The 22,471-nt window shown below is 39.6% G+C and overlaps 1 protein-coding gene across 1 annotated transcript in view; it reads left to right on the plus strand.

Moving 5' to 3' along the window:
• pappa2 (pappalysin 2) overlaps nucleotides 1-22,471 on the plus strand; it is a 68,703-nt gene that overhangs the window by 31,593 nt on the left and 14,639 nt on the right. Inside the window, exons 14-25 of the mRNA XM_046409067.1 lie at nucleotides 5,258-5,454; nucleotides 7,518-7,631; nucleotides 10,012-10,147; nucleotides 10,282-10,456; nucleotides 10,960-11,025; nucleotides 11,114-11,210; nucleotides 11,501-11,678; nucleotides 13,613-13,826; nucleotides 15,461-15,629; nucleotides 15,966-16,098; nucleotides 17,569-17,690; nucleotides 21,844-21,915. Coding sequence (XP_046265023.1) covers nucleotides 5,258-5,454; nucleotides 7,518-7,631; nucleotides 10,012-10,147; nucleotides 10,282-10,456; nucleotides 10,960-11,025; nucleotides 11,114-11,210; nucleotides 11,501-11,678; nucleotides 13,613-13,826; nucleotides 15,461-15,629; nucleotides 15,966-16,098; nucleotides 17,569-17,690; nucleotides 21,844-21,915 — 1,673 coding nt within the window. The remainder of the gene's footprint in view (nucleotides 1-5,257; nucleotides 5,455-7,517; nucleotides 7,632-10,011; nucleotides 10,148-10,281; nucleotides 10,457-10,959; nucleotides 11,026-11,113; nucleotides 11,211-11,500; nucleotides 11,679-13,612; nucleotides 13,827-15,460; nucleotides 15,630-15,965; nucleotides 16,099-17,568; nucleotides 17,691-21,843; nucleotides 21,916-22,471) is intronic.

Genomic DNA, 22,471 nt, shown 5'->3' on the forward strand with positions numbered 1-22,471 from the left:
AACGGTGTTTCTTTCAATGCAATGGCAACCCAATATAAACTTTTAGCAGTCACTAAATAGCCAGAAATCTCTCATTTGTACATGCAGCTGTATTTAAAAAAAAAACAAAAAAAACCCCAAGCCAATCAAATTTAACTTACAAGACATAAAAGCTTCTGGCTTGAACTGATTCCACAAACCATTAATGTAGCATCACAGCAACAAAAGAGAAAACAGATGAGCTAAAGGGTAAAGAGTTTTTGGTTTGTTAAGTCAAAAGTCTAGTTTAGAAATCTGAAGCATCTTGACATTAGGTTGGCAGAGAAACATCAGAAAAACACTTTGCGTCAGTGAAGTACAGTCTCAAAATGTGTCAGCCATGTTTCTTTTATTAAATACGTTTTAGCCTTTAAATGATTTCAAGAAATCGATACAGGCCAGGGCATGTTGCTAAATGAAGTTTATTGATTTTGGTTTTGGAATGGACACTTGCAAAAATAAGCTCACAGTCACAGTTATGTTTTAGACATTGTTGCCATTTCTCATTTTACATTTGATATTCTTTATCTAAAGTAAGTAATGAGTTTTTTTATTATCACATCACATCTGCAACAGCAGGCCAGCTCTCCCCAGTGAGAGAGATCATAACCAGCTGTAAAAGCCTTTGCTTCTGACAATTGTTGTACAATGACCCCATAGTTAAATGATTGAAGGCCACCTTGTAGTTCTCACCGCCAAAATCAAATCATTGGGGTGGGGGAGTGGGGGGGGTATTTTTTCATGTCCTTTCTTTTTCTTTCTTTTTTTTTTTTTTTTTTTTTTTTACCAACAAGAAGCTCAGAATTAGGAAAGAGCAACTGTGGTTCGGGTTTAGGTCAGGTTAACTTTTGGTGAGGTTCAGGCAAGAATGCATGATTTGTTCTTAGAATCAACAACCAAAGATTTATGGTAAGATGAGAAACATTAAGAAACAATTCATTTGTGGCTCAGCAAGTCATGTGGCTGCCAGAAAACAACTCAGTGGGTGTTCAACATTTAGTCACTGAAAAAAAAAAAAAAGAAAAATAAAGATTCACCTGTTAAGGCTGTTTCACTTAAAAAACTCTGGCTCTCGTGTCCCATTTTTGTTCTTGTTTGTTTTTCACTCTGGTCTGTATCCACATGAATGTAAAGTCCCATATGAAGCAGCATTTATCCTGGACCATTGCTAAATGGGGGTGCCCTTTAAGTTTGCAAAGACTGTCCGCTTTTTTATTAAGTGTAGACAATAACAGTAACTGCCATGAACGTATGTGCAGACCATCTTTTATATATCAAACGAGATCCCATATATATAGTATCCTCCTATGAGACCAGGGCCTTAACTCTGGGTCAGGTGGTTAAAAAAGCAGTAAAATGGACCAAAAACTTGTAGAATAATATGGCAAAAGACAAACAAAGAAGCCACAGAGAGTGCCCTCATCATTTATGATTCCACCACAGGACAACAACACTTTGTGTCTGCACCCTCGCCCAATCTGAAGCATGCAGAAAGGCCACAACAGAAGCCTCACAACACAACATTGAAGGGGCTTTACCCAAAACACTCCACTGAAGGCAGAGGGCTGTGTTTTTTGACCTTGGTATTAGGTAAACACATAGAAAAAAACTGCAATGTGGTCAAGCAAAGCCAGACAGAAAGCACTGAGAACACAGCATGATTTCATGATGTCACAAAGTCATAATTAGCTGTTTACCACTGGCGCATATTGAATATATTGCAAGCCCTTCCCATCTAACACGTCCATGTGTCTCCAAGTGTCTCTGTTTCTCATTGAAGGACTGGATGAGAGCAGGCATTAACCACAGTGACACGAGAAATCAGCCCTACTGTTGTGGTATGTGGTTTTCCTCCACAGCCTTAAAATTCAACCTCTGTATAATGGAATGTTGGCCCAGGCTCTCCCCAGTCGCCAGAATCCGGAAGCTGAAAAATACGCTTTTATTATGTGCAGCCATTGGTGATTTCAGAAAATGTTCCATAACATTGATTAGAAGATGTGACAGGACAGGATGAGACAGTATGTAAAGGTATGTTCACTGCAGATATTTTTTTTTTTTTTGGCTGTTCACATTATTATTTAAATGTGGCCTATAAAACATGGAAGCCACTGAAGTCAGCATTTACAGTTTTGATTTATAAGCTGATGTTCAATGGAAGCCAGCAAATTCGTGAGCAGATGGGAGTGAGGACAAGGATGAGGATAAAGTGAGACAAACTTTGTCCACTTTTTTGTGGAGCAATAGTTGTTACTTCTGTACATAACTGTGTGTGTGTGTGTGTGTGTGTGTGTGTGGATGACAGATTTCATCCAAAATTCCTTGTTTGTGTTCACAGAGTGACTCCTGCCGGTGCAGCATTGTGACCGATTACAATCCGGAGTGACGTAAAAATTTTATAAAAATGGAGTAATTCCGATATGACTGTTCAGGCTTTTGTTGCCAAAAAAAAAAAAAAAAAAAATCAGACCTGTATCTGATATGTGTTGTTCACACTGTCATGAAAAGATCTGTGAAAGTATATGACCAAAAAACCACAAACAAACAAACAAACAAAAAACAAAAAACAAATGTGATTTGGGCCACATTTGCCTGCAGTCGGACTGTAGCTTTAGTTACTTCCTTTTTAGGCCATGTGTTGTTTCCACCAGCAGCTGGATGGTACATATTCTTCTGTGGTGTAAGGGTTTTGTTATGAGAGCTTGTTATGGGGATAACATTTCCTTCATCCAGTCAATTTATTTGTCAGGGTGAAAGAAGCGGAGACTGGTCCCTCCTGCTCTACCACCAGGGCAGGCCATGCCGTGACTGAAACTATTACATCTCTTGTTTTACAATAAAAGACATCATGACTAGGAAGGAAAACGATTTGGCAGATACAGGTTTTTACAAATTGCAACATTTAAAACCAATTATTGAGATGTACTTCTTAGTCATAGACAGAATATTTGTTTGGGTTTTCTTGCCACATTTGCTTGACCCAGTTAACTGCGACTATGCCAAATTGTCTTGCTCTTTCTCTGTTGGGTTAATACTGTTTACCATAGTTCTGCAGTAACCACACCAACTACTTTTATAGTCATCCCATCACAGAAAAGCTGCATTTGTTCAAGAAGTGCCGCTTTCAAGTTGTTTTTTATAGATTTCACTGATTTCTAATTTAATTTTTTAACAGCCTGATTAAATAAAGTTAGATTGCACGATATGATTACAACATGCAGACCTTAAATAGAAAACAGATGGTCTTAATAGTTAAGTCAAAAATTGTCAAGTAGTTCTCTTTTGTGAGGTTTGATAAATACAGAGTTGGAATTGAAGAGACTTAATCATTTTCACAGGTGTTGTCAAAGCAAGGGTGGGGTATTTGGTGAGTTCACTTTAGTGTAGTATTGCCAAATGAACTCGGGATGACAATACGCCATTGAATGGTCTAGGCCTAGTTTTCCTTTCATCAGAAACATGTTTCCGTCGACTAATTGAAGCCAATTGTGCAGCAGTGACTCTGTGACACGACTCTGTCTGTCTAACTTCTGCAGCTGTCCTGATGTTAATGAGGCCAAACTTCTGAAACGTCTGATGTTTTCCACCCTTTAATGAATAGCTGCTGCATTACAAGTTGTTGTTCAGTTCATTCTTCCCAGTCTTTTTGTGATAAACTGCTGCAGCACGTTGTCAGAACCGTTACATTATATTCACTGCTCAGAGCTCAGGGGCAACTGTGTTATGGGAAGTATGAGAGCCTACTTTTTTCTCCTACTGTGATTCATATCAGCAAGGCATCAACTGTCTTTTTAATTTAACTGAAGGACCTGCTGGCCAAACAGTATTTTCAGATGTTATTGTAATCATTGGTATGTTTTTTGTTTTATAGTATTTTTTACCCTTAACCAAACCATGTCACATCACTATAGTCAGACTGAGGACTTTGCTGCTAGATAATCTGCACTAAACGAAACAAAATCAAGCCGGGAAAAAAGTACATCAAAACTTGATTGTAATAGTTCATTCTTGATCTTGGAAACTTGGATTTTTTTCCATACCAGTATCTGAAATGCGTCTGATACTGACAAAAATGCAGAACTGGTCTATGCAGCGCTTACATGAGTCAGTGTTACTGGATTGGTAGTTGTTATTGGCTGATATGCAAGTTCAGGTATTGGGAAGGAAAAAATGGTATCGGAACATCTTTGTTGGAAACAATAGTTGGACAAAAAAACAAAAAACACTCATGGTCCAATGACTATCTTTTTTGAGAAATTTAAAACACACCTCTGCATGTTGCCAAACTATCTTTGTGATAAATGAGTAAACTCTGGAAAAACTGGTAAGTGGACTTTGAAATTTTTGATGTTGTTGTTGCTGTTATCCTACATGAACACTGCTTTAAATTACAAAAGATAGGCTTTACATATCTTCATATGAATATGAACAGCCTTAGTCTGTGTTGGCACTTTAAAAATCATCATCAGTGGAAGCTTTTTTTGTCTTTGCAGATGAATTCAGTCATTCATGCAAACATGGCAGACAAAACAGACCCTAAGAAACCAGCAGACTATATGACTAAGGAGAGGCAGTTTCCGGTCACTCTCCGTAGTCAAATAGCCAGTGATGACAAAATGCCATCACAAAAGCACTAATGTTGCACTCTCTCACTCATTTCCCATGGCTTAATGTTGTTGAATTTTTGAGCGCTGATAAAAGTTGAGTTGATAAAAAACAAAATTCTGAATTTATTAGCAGACACGATAACAGGCAAAAGCAATATCTTCCTGTCTGTATTTTTGTTTTGTACTAGACTTGGAACAACCTTTGACAGTTCTTTGTAACACATAATGCTGCTGTTGTTACTTGGTGACTTATACTGTAGATACCCAGCCTGCTGAGATGCTTTTGGGATTAAACTAACTCGCCAAGTCACATATTAGGTTCTCTTTTTGTCTATTAGCATTATGAAATTATTGTGAGCTTCAATAATTAATTGAAGTCAAAGTTCATTTCTTAGTATAATTTACAGTCTGTTGACAGCACAGAGAGTCTGATATGGTTGAATTGACGTGGCTAACATTAAAAGTGGCCAACGAAAACACAAAATAGATTTGCTCAGATTTGGTTCACTGACAAATAGATTTGGATGGGAGTCTAACAGCGGGGGATGCGTGTATACACTGCCAGATTAAGAAACCAGGCTTTATATTCTTTCATAAATCCTCCTCTCTCATTCTACTCTCCATCTCCCAAGGTGAACCAAGTCAGTGTTATGTCTTTGAGGGTGACGGTGTATGTGAGGAGTTTGAGCGGGGCTCCAGTGTTCAGGACTGTGGTTACTTCACACCTCTGGGCTACACAGACCAGTGGGCTTCCACTGCCACTGCTTCCCACCAGGACCCCAACCACTGCCCTGCCCATGCTGCCACTGGGGAGCCATCACTTACCAAGGTATGACGTATGAACCATGGGGCACATGATAGACTTCCACATGATAATAAACTCCCTGTGGAGGGGCCAACAATGTTAGCAGCTGGCAGCATGTTTAAACAAATTGGTTGTCTCAACAGGCTTGAAAGATGCATTCATCTCTTTACCCTTTTCGGCTGACCAGTAGGCTTGAAATTTTAACCACAGTCCAGTCTGGTTTATTTAGGGTCCTGCCTTTGCGCTGCAACAAGTCTTCAACCAGCTAAATCCTCATAGAAGTCAGTAACCAGAAACTGAAGGATATTGAACATTTTAAAGGTCTATTGATTTATACTACACTTTATTTTCTACCAACACAGCAAGGTACTTCACATCAGCATCTGTGTGTGTGAGTGCGACTGTGTGTGTATACATGGAAAAAAAAAAAACCCTGCTCATCCAATGTTGAAAACCACACCAGACATCAGTTGAACTTTTCTGCATCAGCTCCGGAGAATTCACTGACATAAATACCGACCGACCCGTAGCAATGTGTATGCTCTCCAGCTTCACCCTCTCATCCAAATATTGTCATGGCTGGCTCCAAAACAAAGATGGCGAAAACCATGGTCCACAAACTGATGAGTGACATCACGGTGTATCCATCCACTATTTATTATTCTGCCTATGGTCTCTGCCGTGTATGTGAATTTCCCTCGGGATCAATAAAGTGTCTATTTATCTATCTATCTATCTATCATAAAGTAACAAAACACAACTCCAATATGCTTCAACTAAGGATGGGTCAAATGCAGAAGATGAATTCAGTGTGTGTATGTAAAAATATATATACTGTCAATAAAGCTGATTCTTCTTCTTCTTCTAATGGAGTGAAGATACAGCAAAGTCCATTAACATCAACACAGCCCATGCAGTAACCAACAAAGTTTCTTCTTCTGGAATTTTGCTTATCAGCATTGTTTTCAATGCCGGCACTGGTGGCAGCAAGATCTGCTTTCATGTCAATATTCTTTCCAGCATGTGGTTATAGTTTTAACTTTGGTAATTCAACTTGAGCAGATATTTCCCAATGAATAAATCAATACATGCGGCAATGTTCCTCAGCTGACTTTCACTTTTCTGTTTCTCTCTCTCTCTGTCTACTCTTCGCTGTCTTTTTCTCGCTCACATGCACTCATCTCATTTGATTGCTGCCTCTGCTTCCCTCACTGTCCCTTTACAATTCTCACTTTATTCTGACAGTCTGAAGAATGGATCGAAATGTTGAAGATCGAAAGAGCCTTGTATTTAAATACTTAAGACAAAAATGGGAAAAAGGTTAACGAAAAGTAAGGAAACAAGACCACAGTGCTGACTGGTGAGGACAAGCCTGAAGAGAAAGTGCTTTGCACATAACCTTTTGGCAGAACTTCCTATGACAGCACAGCAGCTCTGAGTACAGCATAGCTCTCTTCTTTCTTTTTACAACTTGAGTACAAAATACATCAGTCATTTTCCAGAATCTCACATAAAATGTCTGCAGTCACTTGAGGTCTCTCAGGGCCATCATTGCTTCAAAATTTATTTCAGTTTTAGAAATGTGTTCATATCAGCCTCGTTCCTATGCGCAGTAGGTCCCGCGGAAATTAGGCACAAGCAACAAAAGATAGAGTTAATTTGGTTCTGCTCAGCTGGGCAAAGAACATGATTTCAACCTCTTTTATCATAGGAGGGTAGATGGTGTCAGACACACTGGTTCCAGCATCTCAGAACTGGCAAACCGCCTGGGATTTTTCACGCCACAGTGTCTGTGTGCGGGAAGGTGCAATAAACAAAACAAATCAAAGTGTCAGCTTGACCCTTTAAATGCTTCACTGCCAAAGAATTTGGGCTTGTTTCAAGACACAAAATAGTCTAATGCAATTTATGAAATTAGCACAAAAGCTGATTCAGATGATATGAACCTTCTGCTGTTTCACCATAACATGAAATAAAAGTGAAAAGCCACAAATTAGATAATGTGCCAATGTAACCAATGGGAATGTCACATTACAAGGGTAGCTAAGGTCTTAAGGATTGTTTTATTTTGTTCGTTTCATGTGAAGCTCTGCAGGTACCAACACCTGGAGGCGAGTGAGAAACTGCCCAGCGACGCCTGGTTCCCTTGCACAGCTCAGTCCGACACACATAATGACCTCGAACAATCATTCTGGCTGAAGGTATGTGTGTGTGTGTGTGTGTGCGTGTGTGTGTGTGTGTGTCTGTCTGTGAGTGTGTATTTATATGCGCATTTTGTATCTGTTTTTCCCTCTGCTGAATAACTGTGGGTGGCTACTCTGACTTGAACAGCTTCCAGCACTTTTCCAATACTTTTTGAAATGGATTTGAAGAGTCTTGCACACAGACTGTTGGCTCAAACCTCAACACACGCACACATTCTTAACTTTCTAACAATCGCATGATTCATACAATGCGTTGGTTACTATAATTACTCATTTTCCTGGTCAGCTGGGAATTATGAGTACTAATGATCTGTAGATGATTACCTAATCATGACTAACATTGTACTTATTCTTTATTTATTTTCATACATTTTATCCCTCTTTTTTTTTTTTGCCTGGTGAGTACTAATCAAAATCATTCAGTGATAATCATTACCAGTTTACTAATAGCGGAGGAGTTGTGTAAGAGTGGAAGTGATATGTAATTAACTCAACATTGTTATTAAATGCTTAAAAGATTCATAGGCATCTGAAGGAATAATAGTAATTTTGCAATCATAAATAGATCTCTTAATCATTACAATTCAGAATTATTAATTATAATGGCTCCAAAATATTCACAGCAACAAAAAAGTTAATTACCTATTATGTTGTTAATTATTTTTAAATGATTCTCAACCAGTATTATTACATAAATAGTTGTTTAATTGTGATTAAAAATAATGAACATTTAGAGTTAATGACATTATTTTTTGTTGTCAAACCCAGCGTTGACAGAGAATTCCAATAGCTGCTGCTGCAGTTAAAATGATTCTCACGCCTAATTGGTCTTATCTTTGCAGCTCCAACATTCTCCAGCCAACAGTGCTTCATGTAGATGTCCTGGTTTGTGTACCGCGTTGCATTTGGACCTGGCTCTCCATTCCAGACCTGTGTCTGGTTCTCATATTTAGTAGTTTTCTTTTATTTAATCTTTCCACAGCCACGGTTCCCACAATCAACTGTGCAGGTCCAGACTAAGCGTAGGCTAGCTGTTGATTTGACTGATAGCTTCACAACCTTGTCTGTCATGCTCTGGATTATAGGGTCCTTCACAGTCATGAGTCTGCCTCTTTCCTTCTTCTTTTTCTTTTCTCCCTCATCATTTCCACTTCTTTGTTGAATGACTCATCTTTCCATCCCCTGCTTCTTTTATGGATGCCCTCTTTATCAGGCACATCTCTGCAAACTCTGTGGAAGGATGTCTTATCCCTGAAGGCTCTTTCGCTGTCTGAAAAGTCTTCATGATAACACCCTTGTCTGCCAGCTGTCCCTGAAACACCTCTTTTAACTTGAAGTGTTCTGCCTCTAAAAGGCCTGCCTCGCCTTAAATGTCTATTCTCACTCTGTCTGAAAGGCGTTCCTCAGCCATCTTATCACATTCATCTGTGCCAGCTCTCTAAAAGGCACCCGTCTCATTTAACAGTTCTACCTGTTCGCTTTAAAGCCCTTTCTCATTTTCCAAAAGGCCTTTAAAATTTCTTTTCTTCTTAAAAAGTGATACTCTACTGGAAACCTATCCTTCGAGTATTCAGCACTCACAGTCTGTAGGCTTGACAGGTGGCTGTGAAAAGTTGAAGTTCCATCACAGATAAGAGACACCAGGGTCAACTTGAAACTGCCAGCTACCAGTTGAAATTGAAAAGCAGTGACACTAACAAAAATACCTACAGAATCAAAAAAAAAAAAAAAACTGTAATTGGGAAAAAAATACAAAAATATAAAAATACTATAATTTTTAATGTCTGCGTTTTATTTTACAGTGGAACACTTTTCAGTGCCAAATATTTGTTTTGATTCCAACAGAATATTTTTGCCTAGAAATGTTTCAGTGCCAATGTTTCCTATTTCAGTTCAGGTTTTGTTTTCAATGCCAAATTTTATTCTTTGATTCTTGTCACTGATAAATCTCTGCTATCTTTATTAGCAACTTTTCACCTGCCACAAGAAGCTCCATGTGAGCTTCACACTATTCTCCTAGGAGTTGCTAACACAATGTCAAAGACAAGTGAAAACATTTAGCTGGCTTCCTGACGGAGAACCATTGTGTTCGTTGGAAAGCACAATCATGCTGGGCCAGAAGTATAGCTCATCTTGACACATTCCTCTCTATTTACTGTTCATTAACAATGTGATTGCAAGCTGACAGTACAATGAAAGAAGACATTTTAATTCACAGTATAAATCAACTGCAGCCAGTATGTTATTCTCACAGTTACTGTTTCAGTGCTTTTTTTGCTATGACAAATTAAAACGGAAGATGTTTTTTCATCGGGTCAGATCTATATTATTGTGTTTCTTTCCTTCTTTGAAACTATTTTCTGCCATTATTGATCAGGTGGGATTTGTCCACCCTGGAGTGGCAGCCTCCGTGATGGTGTATCTGGCTTCAGATGGGTCGTGGTCTGGGGAGCAGTGTCGGAGGACAGCCACCATCCTCCTGTCTGATACTACTGGCAAAAACCACTCGCTAGGTACTTCTTACTTGAACTGACTTGCATGTATTTGATTGTTATTTCTAAAGCAAAGTGAGATAACGCTGTGTGATAAGACAAGCCAGAAGGTTTGAGGCTAAAAGACTACTTGAAACCCTTTCATCTACCTTTAGGCACACATGACCTCTCATGCCATCGGAACCCGTTGGTGGTGAATGTGACCCATGACCTCTCTCAACCCTTCTTCATCACGGCCTCTGTCATTCTCCTCTTCTCCTCCCCCTTTGTGGCAGTGGGAGGCGTGGCCCTGAGAACCTCCTGCCACTTCAGCACCTTCGCCCTGACCGGGTGCGCATCAGAGGGTGGGCTTTCCCACAACTACCTACTTAACGCACGCATGCATGCTTTCACACACACACAGACACGCACAGCATGACAGTAAGTAAAAGGGATTGTATGTATGTATCTCATAATACTGAATACAGACATTGAATGTTCTTATTTAAAGAAAACATTTGAATCTGCAATAAAACATACACTACATAAACAAAAAGATTGGGATGAGGCAAGGTTCCTCAGGCTAGGCCCCTTACTTCCAGTGAAGGCAAAGCTTAAAGCTGTCTCTATATAGTATGAAAAAATGTAGAGGAATGCGTCAAGTGTTTAGGGGTTTGAGGCATCGGTGGAGTATCTGCTTCAATACTCCATGCTAAAGCATTATTACAACTGGAAAACAATAGATGGATAGATTATGGATAGATGGATTATTCCTTTAACCTGATTGAAATTCTCTTGCCTACAAACAGTTATCAGTTTCTCCCTCTTCTTCCCTCCCTCCATCCCTGCAATAGCTGTTTGCGACAGCCGTGTCAGATGGACAGCTGCAGTCCTCCCCGGTTAGAGCACGCCTCTGTCAGGTATGCCCCTGTGGAATGAAACACTGGCCAGTCAGAGAGCTGAAACAACAAACAAAAGAACTATCTATATATCAGTGTGTCTCTGTAGGTGTACAGGAGGAAGGGAGGCTTCCCAATGCTCCGTCCAGTGCCACCGTGGTTTCAGTATCACTGTTGTCAACGGCAAGGGAATCCCACCACACCAGGTACGCTAAATACTGTCTTATGTGTTGCACTGCTGAAATAATGTCACACAATGTTCTTTTAATGTTGTCCTGGGTGAGTGTGGAGAAGGGATGTAAGAGGTGGGACCTCCAAACTCTCAGTAGAAAGACGGACATGTTATTATGAGATGGCAGTCTTTTTTAAATTTAAGAACTGTACAATATTGCACATATCTGCCAGCACTTGATACTTCATCCTTTCTCTTTAATACGACAGCTCCCAGCTCCCTCTGTCTCTTACTCTGCTACTCCTACTCTCTTTCCTCTTCCAGAGAGAAACAGATCTGGAGTGCTTTCATGGTTCATGGGATCGGGTAGTTAGCTGTCAGCCTGTAGACTGCGGCCTGCCTGATCAGTCTTACATCTACCATGCCATATTCAGTTGCCCCTGGGGAACCACCTTTGGCAAACAGTGCTCCTTTACCTGTGGATCACCAGCTATACTACAAGGTAAGTTGTGAATTAGTCTATTCTTTTTGGCTGAAAAATATGCAAACAAAGAAACAAACAAAGCAAGCAAACAAATATTTAATTTTCGCTGTTATGATCATATGTTGTGACACGCTTTACCTTTATCAAACAAACAAACAAACAAACAAACAACAATGTCCTGTGTGGCCATTGCACTTGGCCATACTGCGATTTTTGTCAAGTTTTAATTAATTGTTCAGCGCTACTAATCCTTTATATTCTAGTCCCATCTTCTGTATACTAGTCTATTAATTTTGGTCTTTTCTTGTCTATTGTTAGGACTTTTATCACAGTGGAAATGACATTTATAAAATTACAACTAGGTCTTATCTGCATTGTTTGCTGGTCATAGTGCTTTGCAGCTTTGTGGCCTTTAAATTAAATAAATTGGATTACAGTTACTAAAATTTAGGATGAACACTGATGAATGCACGCATACACACACACACACACACACAAACACACACCTACACACACACAAACACAACACAATATTCCATAATGATTTAAAAAAAAAAAAACACACCATGACAAGTCAGAACAAATATTGCCTGCAGGATTCATAACTGGGGGTATCACCACACACGCACAAATTTATATGCACACGCAAAAGTTAAACAGCATTATCCCCTTTTCACAGAAACACAATGTATGTGATGTTGCTTGAAGTGATTAGATGGAACAAGCGTGATGTCCACACAACTTGTGTTTGTGGTTGGAAAGCCACGGCGAATGCTCAGATGTCACAGTGGAATCAGCAGTAAGACCCACGTATTCAAATACAGACACAATTTTATCAGTGGCTTTTGGTTCACTGGAGGCCAACATGCGTTACTCAGCAGTGAAAGTACACTGTGTACAGTTTGCAGGAATATACAGTATTCAGTAAACACCAGTAAAGTACTAATGGGTTTTGATAATCCCAGCACCAGCACAATGTTTAAGTAGCTTATAAAAATGTGATGCCATGTTAAAGATTCATTACATTTTATAGACTCAATAAAATTGTGAAAGGTTTAGGGTGTTATGATTCTGCACACATGCCAACACTCATGCTTCATATGGGGCCATAGAGGCGCAGAAAATACATTAGCTTAACGCAACTCTGAAGAGTAGTAGTTTTACAGCAAGCTGTGAAACTGTTGAAAGAAGGAACAACCAAATCTTGAATTCATAAGCAATTCAGTCCAACAGTTGCTCATTTGTTAAAAGGATGTTTTGCTGCTACAATGTTAAAGTCTGGTATTACCAGTTAGCTAATTTATCCAAACTTCAGATAGATATTGCTGTGAGTAATTGAGTAATCACCAAAGGTTGAAGGTCACAGACTAACATTTCTGTGGTCACAGCAGTCAGTCAGTCAGTCAGTCATTTTCTATACTGCTTATCTCTCATGGTCGCGGGGGGCTGGAGCCTATCCCAGCTAACTATGGGTGAGAGGCAGGGTACACCCTGGACTGGTCACCAGTCAATCGCAGGGCCAACACACGAAGACAGACAACCACACACTCACACACTCACACCTAGGGGCAATTTAGAGTAGCCAATTAACCTAATGTGCATGTTTTTGGGATCGTGAGAGGAAGCCGGATCACAGCAGTCACTGTTCAGCAAATGTAATATAGACTCAAGAAAAGTTCCATTTTCTAATTTCTAAGTTATCGCTAACTTCATCATTTAACAAAGGTAAGCAATCGCGTGTGTGGTTCTGCAACCATACCAATTAAATGAGTCTAACAAAACACACAGTATGATAAAAACAGAAATGCATCAGTGCACGTTTTTGCAGATTTAGAATAATACAGATAGAAAACAGAACATTGTATACAAGTAGGTATGCTTTCTATCCTGTGTCCAGCTCTAGTTTGAAATCATGTTTAATTGGACTCCTGGCTTCCCTCTCCTTTCCTCAGGAGACAGTGACAGGCTGGTGTGTTTAGAGGATGGTTTGTGGTCTTTCCCAGAGGCCTACTGCAAGATCGAGTGTCCAGAGGTTCCAAACATACCCAATGCCAAGCTGCTAACAGCAGACTGTCTGGCCTCAGGGCACGACGTTGGCTCTGTCTGCCGTTACAAATGTAACCCAGGCTTCTATGTAACAGGGAGCCTCAAAAAGAAGACACCGAGGTACGTTTTTGAGGACTGTTGGCAGAGAATGTAGCTGCCAGGGTTTGGAAGGACATTTATACAAGAATCTCTCATGTAAACATGTATATGCACATTAAATTATTCATGATAGGGCAAGTACTGGTTAGCTGTTTCTTTCCAGTGGTTTCTGTGTTCTCACTGACACCAAACTTATCCATCATGTTCATGATTTCAGCCATTTTATTTCTTTTTTCACAAGTACATAAAGAACTGCAACAACAGTGGATGTTAATTACATATTGTGGGTTGTGTAATGCCTTTAAATACTAGCAAGTCTGCGTAGACAGCAGACCAAAGTAAATGCAGCGTTTTATCACGCATGCCTCCCTGCGTAATGGAGGAAATTCCTTCTTTTCCTTGATTTTACGAGCTTCCCATTACGCACTCCTTAATAAAATTAGGATCTTTGATTTAGATATTTTATACAACAGTATAACAGTGCATGACATGAACACCCAAACCCCAAGGGCAAAATATCGATGGGTATAGTCTAAAGAGGCATTTTTTCGTTCCACCATCTGTGAAAGGATATTCTGCTTCGGAACAAGGTCCAATAAAATATGTACCACTGCTAACTAGGCTTCATCATTACATTGCCAGTTGGGTTCATTGGGTAACAGCTCATTACTGAACACAGTTCACATGTTGTTAATGAGATGAGGGTTGAGGAGACACAGCCTGTGGGATCTCTTTACATGGAGCCAGCTATCTCTCTTCACACAGTTCAGTCTGTCTGAGTGGCAATCAAGTTGTGGACTTAATGTGTCATGTAAATACTAATGCTAATACTGTATTTCCCTTGTTGTATTGTCTGAATTGTTATCAAAACTCATTGTATCAAATATCTAACAAGCTGACTTTTACCATCATATAAGCCCAGTAAAAAATATACATGTTATAGTTTCGTCTCACATTAAATTTCCAGCACAAAACAGCTTCATGCAAAGATTCATTTTCAGCTGGGTGTCTTTATGAGTTACGCTTTCACATATGTGTAAACATTTTAATAACCCCTGATGCTTTATTAGTCCAACATGTGAAAGTGAACAGCAGCCTCTATTAAAGAGCTTTAAATCTTACCTTTGACACATGTGCCCACATAAAGTTATATTGTAACACATACTGTTGCGTTTACACACTACATGCACCATGGAGATCTTTTTTTTTTTTACTGTAGAATGGGCGGTTGTCTGTGCTCAGTATGTTTTCTGTTATGGAAACAGTAAAAGTAAAGTGGTACAATAGGAGAGCGGGGTTATTATAGTACACGTGGTTATAGAGGGAGTTTGTTACAATAAACCTCAATACACCCAATGTCTTTAATTAATAAATACCCAATTTGATGCTCTGTATTACTGAATGAAACAGCATAATTTGGATTCGGCCATCATGAAATGTTGAACTCATTTGTAAAATTGATCATATCTGTGAGACATTCTCTCCTCCAAATGTACAACGGTTTATTTTAGAATGAACGGAGCACGGGCTAGCTGCCACATATTGGAAAAGAAAACAGTGTTTTTATCTTCTCAAAAAGTCATTTAAACTCTGCAAAACCTTGTGTTGCCTAGAATTAAAAGCATCATGGATTCAATTGCTCCTGTTGTCTCTAGGAAGTACTTTAAGTTGGAGTGCCTGGAGGGAGGCCAGTGGGGGGAAACTAACTGCGAGCCGATGTCCTGCCCAGCGCTCCCTGACGTATTCCAGGGCATGTATACCTGCACCAATGGCCTGTACTATGACACCCTGTGCACCCTGCAGTGCCCAGACGCAAAGGAAAATGTACGATTTTAACAGCTGTCCTTTTATTCTCCACAGCAAATACAAGGATTTTTGATCACATTATTATCGGCACAAACATGACACCATCAGGGATAGGATGAAATACACTGTCACATAAACTGCAACAAAGCGCTAGTCTAAATCTGCATTTTTTTTTAAAAAAAAAAAGCAAACTCAGCAACTCCTCTCAGACCAACAGAAACTGTATGCACAGCAGCTGTGGTTTTAGCTGCAGTTTAGCTTGAGTTGTATGAAGACATTGTAGCAGAATTGGAAACCGCACATTGTCCCTAGATGATAACCACACTGAATTTTACTATCTGTGTTTGATTCCAGCACGAGATTCGCTGCACAAAAGATGGTGAATGGACAGGAGAGTTCACCATGTGCTCCAAGCTTAAGGGATCATGCTCTCTTCCTCCAAATCTCAACTCTGTCGAGTACAGCTGTGACCAGGGGAGGGATGTTGGTGAGTGGAATTTTCTTAAGGGAAGAGAGTGCAGTCTCTCAAATAAACTTCTGATTTCTGACAAAACAATTAAATCAGTAAACAGTTGCTCGCCTGTTCCCTGGCTCGTCTGATTACACACTGCTCAAATGACCAGACACGGCAGTCATGGTGACAGAGCATCTTCTTTATCGTCTTCTTACACTCATTTTCCTTTGATATTCTTTGATTTAGATTTCAGTCACTGACCAGCTCATACTATATAAAATCTGGTTCAGAATTATGAGTAGACAGTGGATTGAAAAAGCAAAACAACCAAAATGGGAGCAGGGCTGTCACAATATCAGATTTTCACTATACAATTATCATGGTCAAAAGAATGATAACAATGTTATCACGCTATCTGAGATTTACGAAAATAAATCAGTAAATAAACTCAAGTTATTCTTAGTCAATTCGCAGTCAAATTCATCTTTAACTTTGCCTATTGTTTGTTTTGTCCCTATTTTGGGAAATTAATTATACTCAAAGCACGAGTGCAGGGAGGTGGAGAGAAAGCCTGTAGTAGTCTGTATAGTGGGAAGGGCAACACGTTGAACCGATAAATAAAGATCTGATAATATCTCAGGGGCAGCCGTGGCTTAGAGGTTGGAGGAGCGGCTTGTGATCGGAGGGTCACCGGTTCGTGGTGGAGTGATTAATGCGAAAAAAAAAGCCCCCCCTCCATTAGCCGGCTGATGTGCCCTTAAGCAAGGCACTTAACCCCCCAATATGCTCCCTGGGCGCTCCCTGTGTTTCACTGCATGTAATTTGCTGGGTGTTGCATGTGTGTTCAACTAAGGATGGGTCAAATACAGAAGTAATATTCAGTATGTGTATGTAAAAATATATATACTGCGGAGTCAGGGTTGAGTGGTTGATGACAGACACGACTGTCACCAGGAGATCAGAGTTCTTGTCCCATGTGGAAGGAAATACGTCACACATCTTTTCCTAAACCTAACCACAAATATTTGTGGTCAAACTTAAGCAAAGTGATTTTTCATGTCAACCACATGTTAGGAAGTTTTTGTAGCAGGAAAGCCACAGATGCCAAAGGGCACCTTGTCTGTCAAGTGCCAAAGTCTCAGTATGTGATGACCCATGATGAGAACACATTAGTCATATAGATATATTAGACATATTGTAGTAGAAACTTTCGTTAATAAATGGCAGGAGGAGAATCCTAACAACTTGAACCGACAGACAGACTGGCAAAGTGCTGGCGCGCACACACACACACGCTGACACACACACACACACACACACACAAACAGTAGATGCTAGCCAAGAGTCCAGAACACAGATGACAGTCCACAGTGTGGTCTGAAGTTGCATGGTCTGTTTTTTCCTCAGTGTTCAAACAGTTTAAAATTTAACAGATGTTAAAGAGCGTTAGAGGTGTTTTTTAATTCATCTTTTTTTTATTATTCTTTTTCCTTTTCCTTGCAGGTTCTGTTTGCTACCCAACATGCGTTGTGGCTCTGGACATGGATCTGCGTGACCCTGTGGTTTTGCCCAATGGCACTACACCTGACTCTTTAAAGCACTGGATGCTACCCACTAACGCCCAGGTACAATCATTTCAGCAACACGTTGTAATTCCACAAAGTGAAAAGTAAGATTAGCAGATAACCAGTTTGAAAGCTTTCTCTTACTCTTTCACAGGCAATATTGTCACTTATATCTGACCATGCACAGGAGACTCATGCTGTAGCACTGATCTCCTCCTCAGCACTCACTCACACTTTTTCTGCTGACATACCATGAAAGTTTGGTCCTTTTGCGACAGCAGCTTAAATGCTGTCTGTCTGTAAAACCTAGTATGAAACTTGCCCCACCCTTCTGTTGGTGGTTGTCTCTTCATGCTAAGATGTTGCTAAGTGTTAACTTTTGTTTCATCAGTTTGGTAAATTATCTTCCATAAATGTGTGAGACCTGAAAGAGGTTGGTTAAGTAATGACTTGTCAAATTTGAATTTGAATGGTTAAGACAACCCAAAAGTATCATCAGCCTTGTATCAGTATCAGCCTTGCCTGGAATTTTTCAGTGAACTTTTCAATCTTGAGCTTGTGACCTTTCTGTTAAAAAAAAAGTGTTGTGTGTTGAGTCCACATGATGTAATTTCCTAGCACTTGACATTATATAATATTTTTCACAGGCTGAGCGGTACTCCCTGTGACTAATACATTTACTTTCACATGTAAAAGCAGTAGAGTGCTCCCATTAAAGTTCAAACTGCAGAACTTCCTTCAAAATGTTTTATCATTCTATCTTCTAAATGCTTCAGAAAATTTTTGAACTAAGTGATTTTTGAACCAACATCAGAGCCTTGATGTTTTTAAATTTCACAATGTCTACCATTAGCAATGTAAGTGCTATTAACCTAGCCATTTTTGAAAAATCCATATTTATCAAAGTCTGCTTTCATTTAAAACCTAGTATTAACTATATAAATGTAGTCATATGCTTCTAATCGATGTCCATTTCATCAAGCTCAGTTACATACACTGCTTGGAGGAGGGGTGCTGTACAGGTCAGTTTGCAGAACTGGTTGCACCTGTTGCTAAGCTGTTTCATGTTGCATGATGAGGCATGATTGGGTGAAAAACGAGATAATTTGAGTGGTTTAAATAACCACAAGTGTGTGAGGGCTTGTGGATTTGCTACCATTTGGAAACTCCTGGCAGGTTTTCTAAAACAGTTGTTGTTTTGTTCGCTTGCTGCCATGCGACCAGTTCATGGCGCCGTGAAAGTCGATCCGATGACAAACAGTGCTGAGATTTTACACAAAAACAACCATCAGAATGATTAATTCATCCAAACATCTGCTGGTCTGAACAACAGCATGAATCTTGTGCTGAGCTACTGCTCCTGACTGACTCATTTTTGCTGATGAACACAAAGCAAAGTTCGTTAAAGTTTAAGACTGTCAACAAAGGACAGAGGATTTGTCTCCATATATGTTTGCTGCAGACATTTCACTTTGTTGGTTACCTGTTTTTGGGTGGCACGGTGGTGCAGTGGTTAGCGCTGTCGCCTCACAGCAAGAGGGTTCCAGGTTCAAATCTTGGTCTGGGCCCTTCTATGTGGAGTTTGCATGTTCTCCCTGTGCCTGTGTGGGTTTTCTCCGGGTACTCCGGCTTCCTCCCACAATACCAAAAACATGCACATTAGGTTCACTGGCTACTCTATATTGCCCCTAGGTGTGAGTGTGTGGTTGTCTGTCTTTGTGTGTTGGCCCTGCGATTGACTGGCAACCAGTCCAGGGTGAACCCTGCCTCTCGCCCATAGTCAGCTGGGATAGGCTCCAGCTCCCCCGCGACCCTGACGGATAAGCGGTATAGAAAATGGATGGATGGGTTACCTGTTTGCTTCAGAGCTACTTTGGCTGATGTCTTTATGAGGCTTAGTGCAATCTGAATTCTCTAGACAGAGGTTGTCAGGTGTTTGCCCAGTTGTACATTTCAAGCTTATCTGTACAAAGAGCAAAAAGTGCTATATTCACCAGAGACTCTGGTTCTTTCTTTTCCTCCAGTGTCTTTTCTTTTATTGTTTTTCTCTTACTGAACTCTCCTTATGTTCCTGAAGTGAAGTACATTTCCTCTCCATTTAGCAGTCATATAAGAGAATTTCAATCTCATTACATCTCAGTGGATTTTGGATTTTGTGGCTCACTGCTGCAGAGGTTGGAAAGCAAGAGTGAAGATAAATTCACTTTTAATCGCAAAAGTTTAAAAAATAAACTGTGCGCTCTCCTCCTATTGGTAAATTTTTCGGAATTGACTGAGGTGAAGCCTAGCAGACAGCTAGCGACTAACTGACTAACCACCCTTAATTATGCAATTAACTTAAACTGAAATTAGCTCCATGCTCATTCACTGGAAAGAAATGATTACTTGACTATTCAAGGAGCTTAAGTAGAAAAGAAATTCTTTTGAGTCACAATAAAATCTGTCAATGGGGTAAGATAATCTTTAGCTTTAAATGATAAAGATCAATGATTGCTCTTTTCTGAATTCAGGTGTCATGTTCATTTGAGTGTACTGAAGTGATCTGCTACATTGTTCAGCCCACAGAAAATTGCAATCAACTCATCAATGTCAGCATTCAGAAGCATTTGTAAACAATACCTATGTAGTTGTCTCCTTGAGACATATTTCAGCAAGTGGAGTCACGAAAGCTTATACATCTCAGAATTATTTTTTAAATAGAAATTAAAAAAGAAAATGAATAAATGAATCACCCTGTCAAATTGCACCTGAGCTGTTTGCAAAAGTGACTCATATCAGATGTTTGACTGAATCACTGGCAAGGCAGTATCTTTTAAAATGTTTGAAGAAAACATTTTTAATTCCCAGCTGCACCAACTAATCACATGCTATCACACAACAAAATCCACCTCATGTGTATGTGAGTGTGCCTTCGTTATCATTCAAATGTTTTTGCATTACTGGAAATCACAGGCAGATTGCAAGAGTAAAGGTTCCAGATGATGTCAAGCCTTTTAGGAAATACACACATCTCTAACACACACAGTGTATACAAGTCACCATGAACAAACTCGTAGGAATGTCCGATTTCGGGTCAGAGTTAGTGCGTTGTTGTTTTGCTTTAAATATTACCCAATATCATATCTCAGGAATCGTTTCTACGTTAATGCTGTCGCAAACACTGCTCCAGTTTAACCTTACTTTTGGGTGGTCAGTCAGCCAGCCAGCAAGTTAATCCACCGCTGCCAAGGTCAAATAGTTGGACGGAGGTCTTACGGTTACTTACGCCATACCTCTGACACCGTCTTGTGATTTCAAGGCATTGTGTTATCTCAAATACTTCAGAATCAGGTCTCCCTCGCTGGGTCAGACTGCACAGGAAATCACAGGGGAGGATCCACTTTCTCTGTCCATACTTGTTAGTCAATCAGCTCTCTGCTAACCACCTTGCAAATTCCCGGGGTCAAATAAATGAACGAAGACCACAGCCTCACCCGAATTTCACCACAAAAGATTGAGTTTTTCATCCACTTAAGTTGTATAAAACAATTAGGATTCTTTTCATCACAAGTTTTTTTCCATGACATACAAGGCAAAAAGCAGAAAAAGATGTCATAACGTATTGCATATGTCCATGAAAGCAATTGGATAGCTGCACAGTCTTTTTTTTTTTTTTTTCAATGTAACAGTTCATGATAAGAGAGGCCAAGTGCTGGTTTGTGTTAAATCTGCACTATTAAGTATTCAATTCATTTCTTTGTCATTAAAATTCCAAGCCAAAAATATGCATGTCTTATACATATGCAGGTTGTATTCTATGTTGACTTGTTTCCATTTCCACATTATGATGATGTGTCAAATTTCCATGAAACTTGCTACATATATTGATGGTCAATAGTTTTTACAGTGTACTGTATATACAATGAATTTATTGGCCATGAAATTTACAGGACATTATCCTCCCCAGGGGATAAACATTAACACTCTATAACACTCTTTTACATCACCATCAACTTTTTAGCCAATATTCTATGTCTCTAATCAAATAGACATATTGCCATGACATGTGTTTAGCACATTCACACAACCCCAGAGACTGGCTTCTTGGATCTCAGTCACTCGTGTACATTTTACTTCTGTGTGTGAGTGTACTCTTGTTTTATATGGCAAACACATTGGTTATCCATTTCTTGTGACTGCAGTGCTTAGCCCTTGTCCTATGCTTATTTTTCAGCGCATTGTCTGCACAGGGATGATGAAATGGTACCCTGACCCTCAACACATCCATTGCATCCAATCATGTGAGGTAAGAGTCAGTCTCATGCAGGCCTCTATGAGCGAATGTCTATTTTATTCATCATCCATACTATTTATTGGCCAGAAACTAGAAAATTATTTGCTGCAGGGTCAGAGTGCCTGACTTAAGATTTTGTATATGTCACAGATCTGGGTCCTCATTTATAAAACTGACTTGCAATCAGTTTTTATGCTCTAGACTCCAACAGAGAACCATGTATCTGTGATCAAAGTCTAGGCTTGATGTAAGTGATTTTCCTGCTTATGTAAGGGTATTGCAGCTTGATGCACACGTGGATCCAAGCCTGAGGTGAACTTTGCATGAGCTATATGAGAAATACTTTATTTTATTTTATTCTTCTATTATATGTTACTTGTTACGTTCTATGTATGCACCAATCACCAACACAAATTCCTAGTAATGTGAAACCTCTTCACTTACAATGGCAATAAAGTCTTTCTGATTCTGATTCTGAGAAGAAGAATTAATGGCCAGACCATTTCTTTTTAATACCAGCCACAGTTCTGTCTTTTGGCCCAAGTCCAGTCGCTGCAGGGGTGACCCA

The sequence above is a fragment of the Scatophagus argus genome, chromosome 13 (genome assembly GCF_020382885.2).
Source record: "Scatophagus argus isolate fScaArg1 chromosome 13, fScaArg1.pri, whole genome shotgun sequence".
Lineage (NCBI taxonomy): Eukaryota > Metazoa > Chordata > Actinopteri > Scatophagidae > Scatophagus > Scatophagus argus.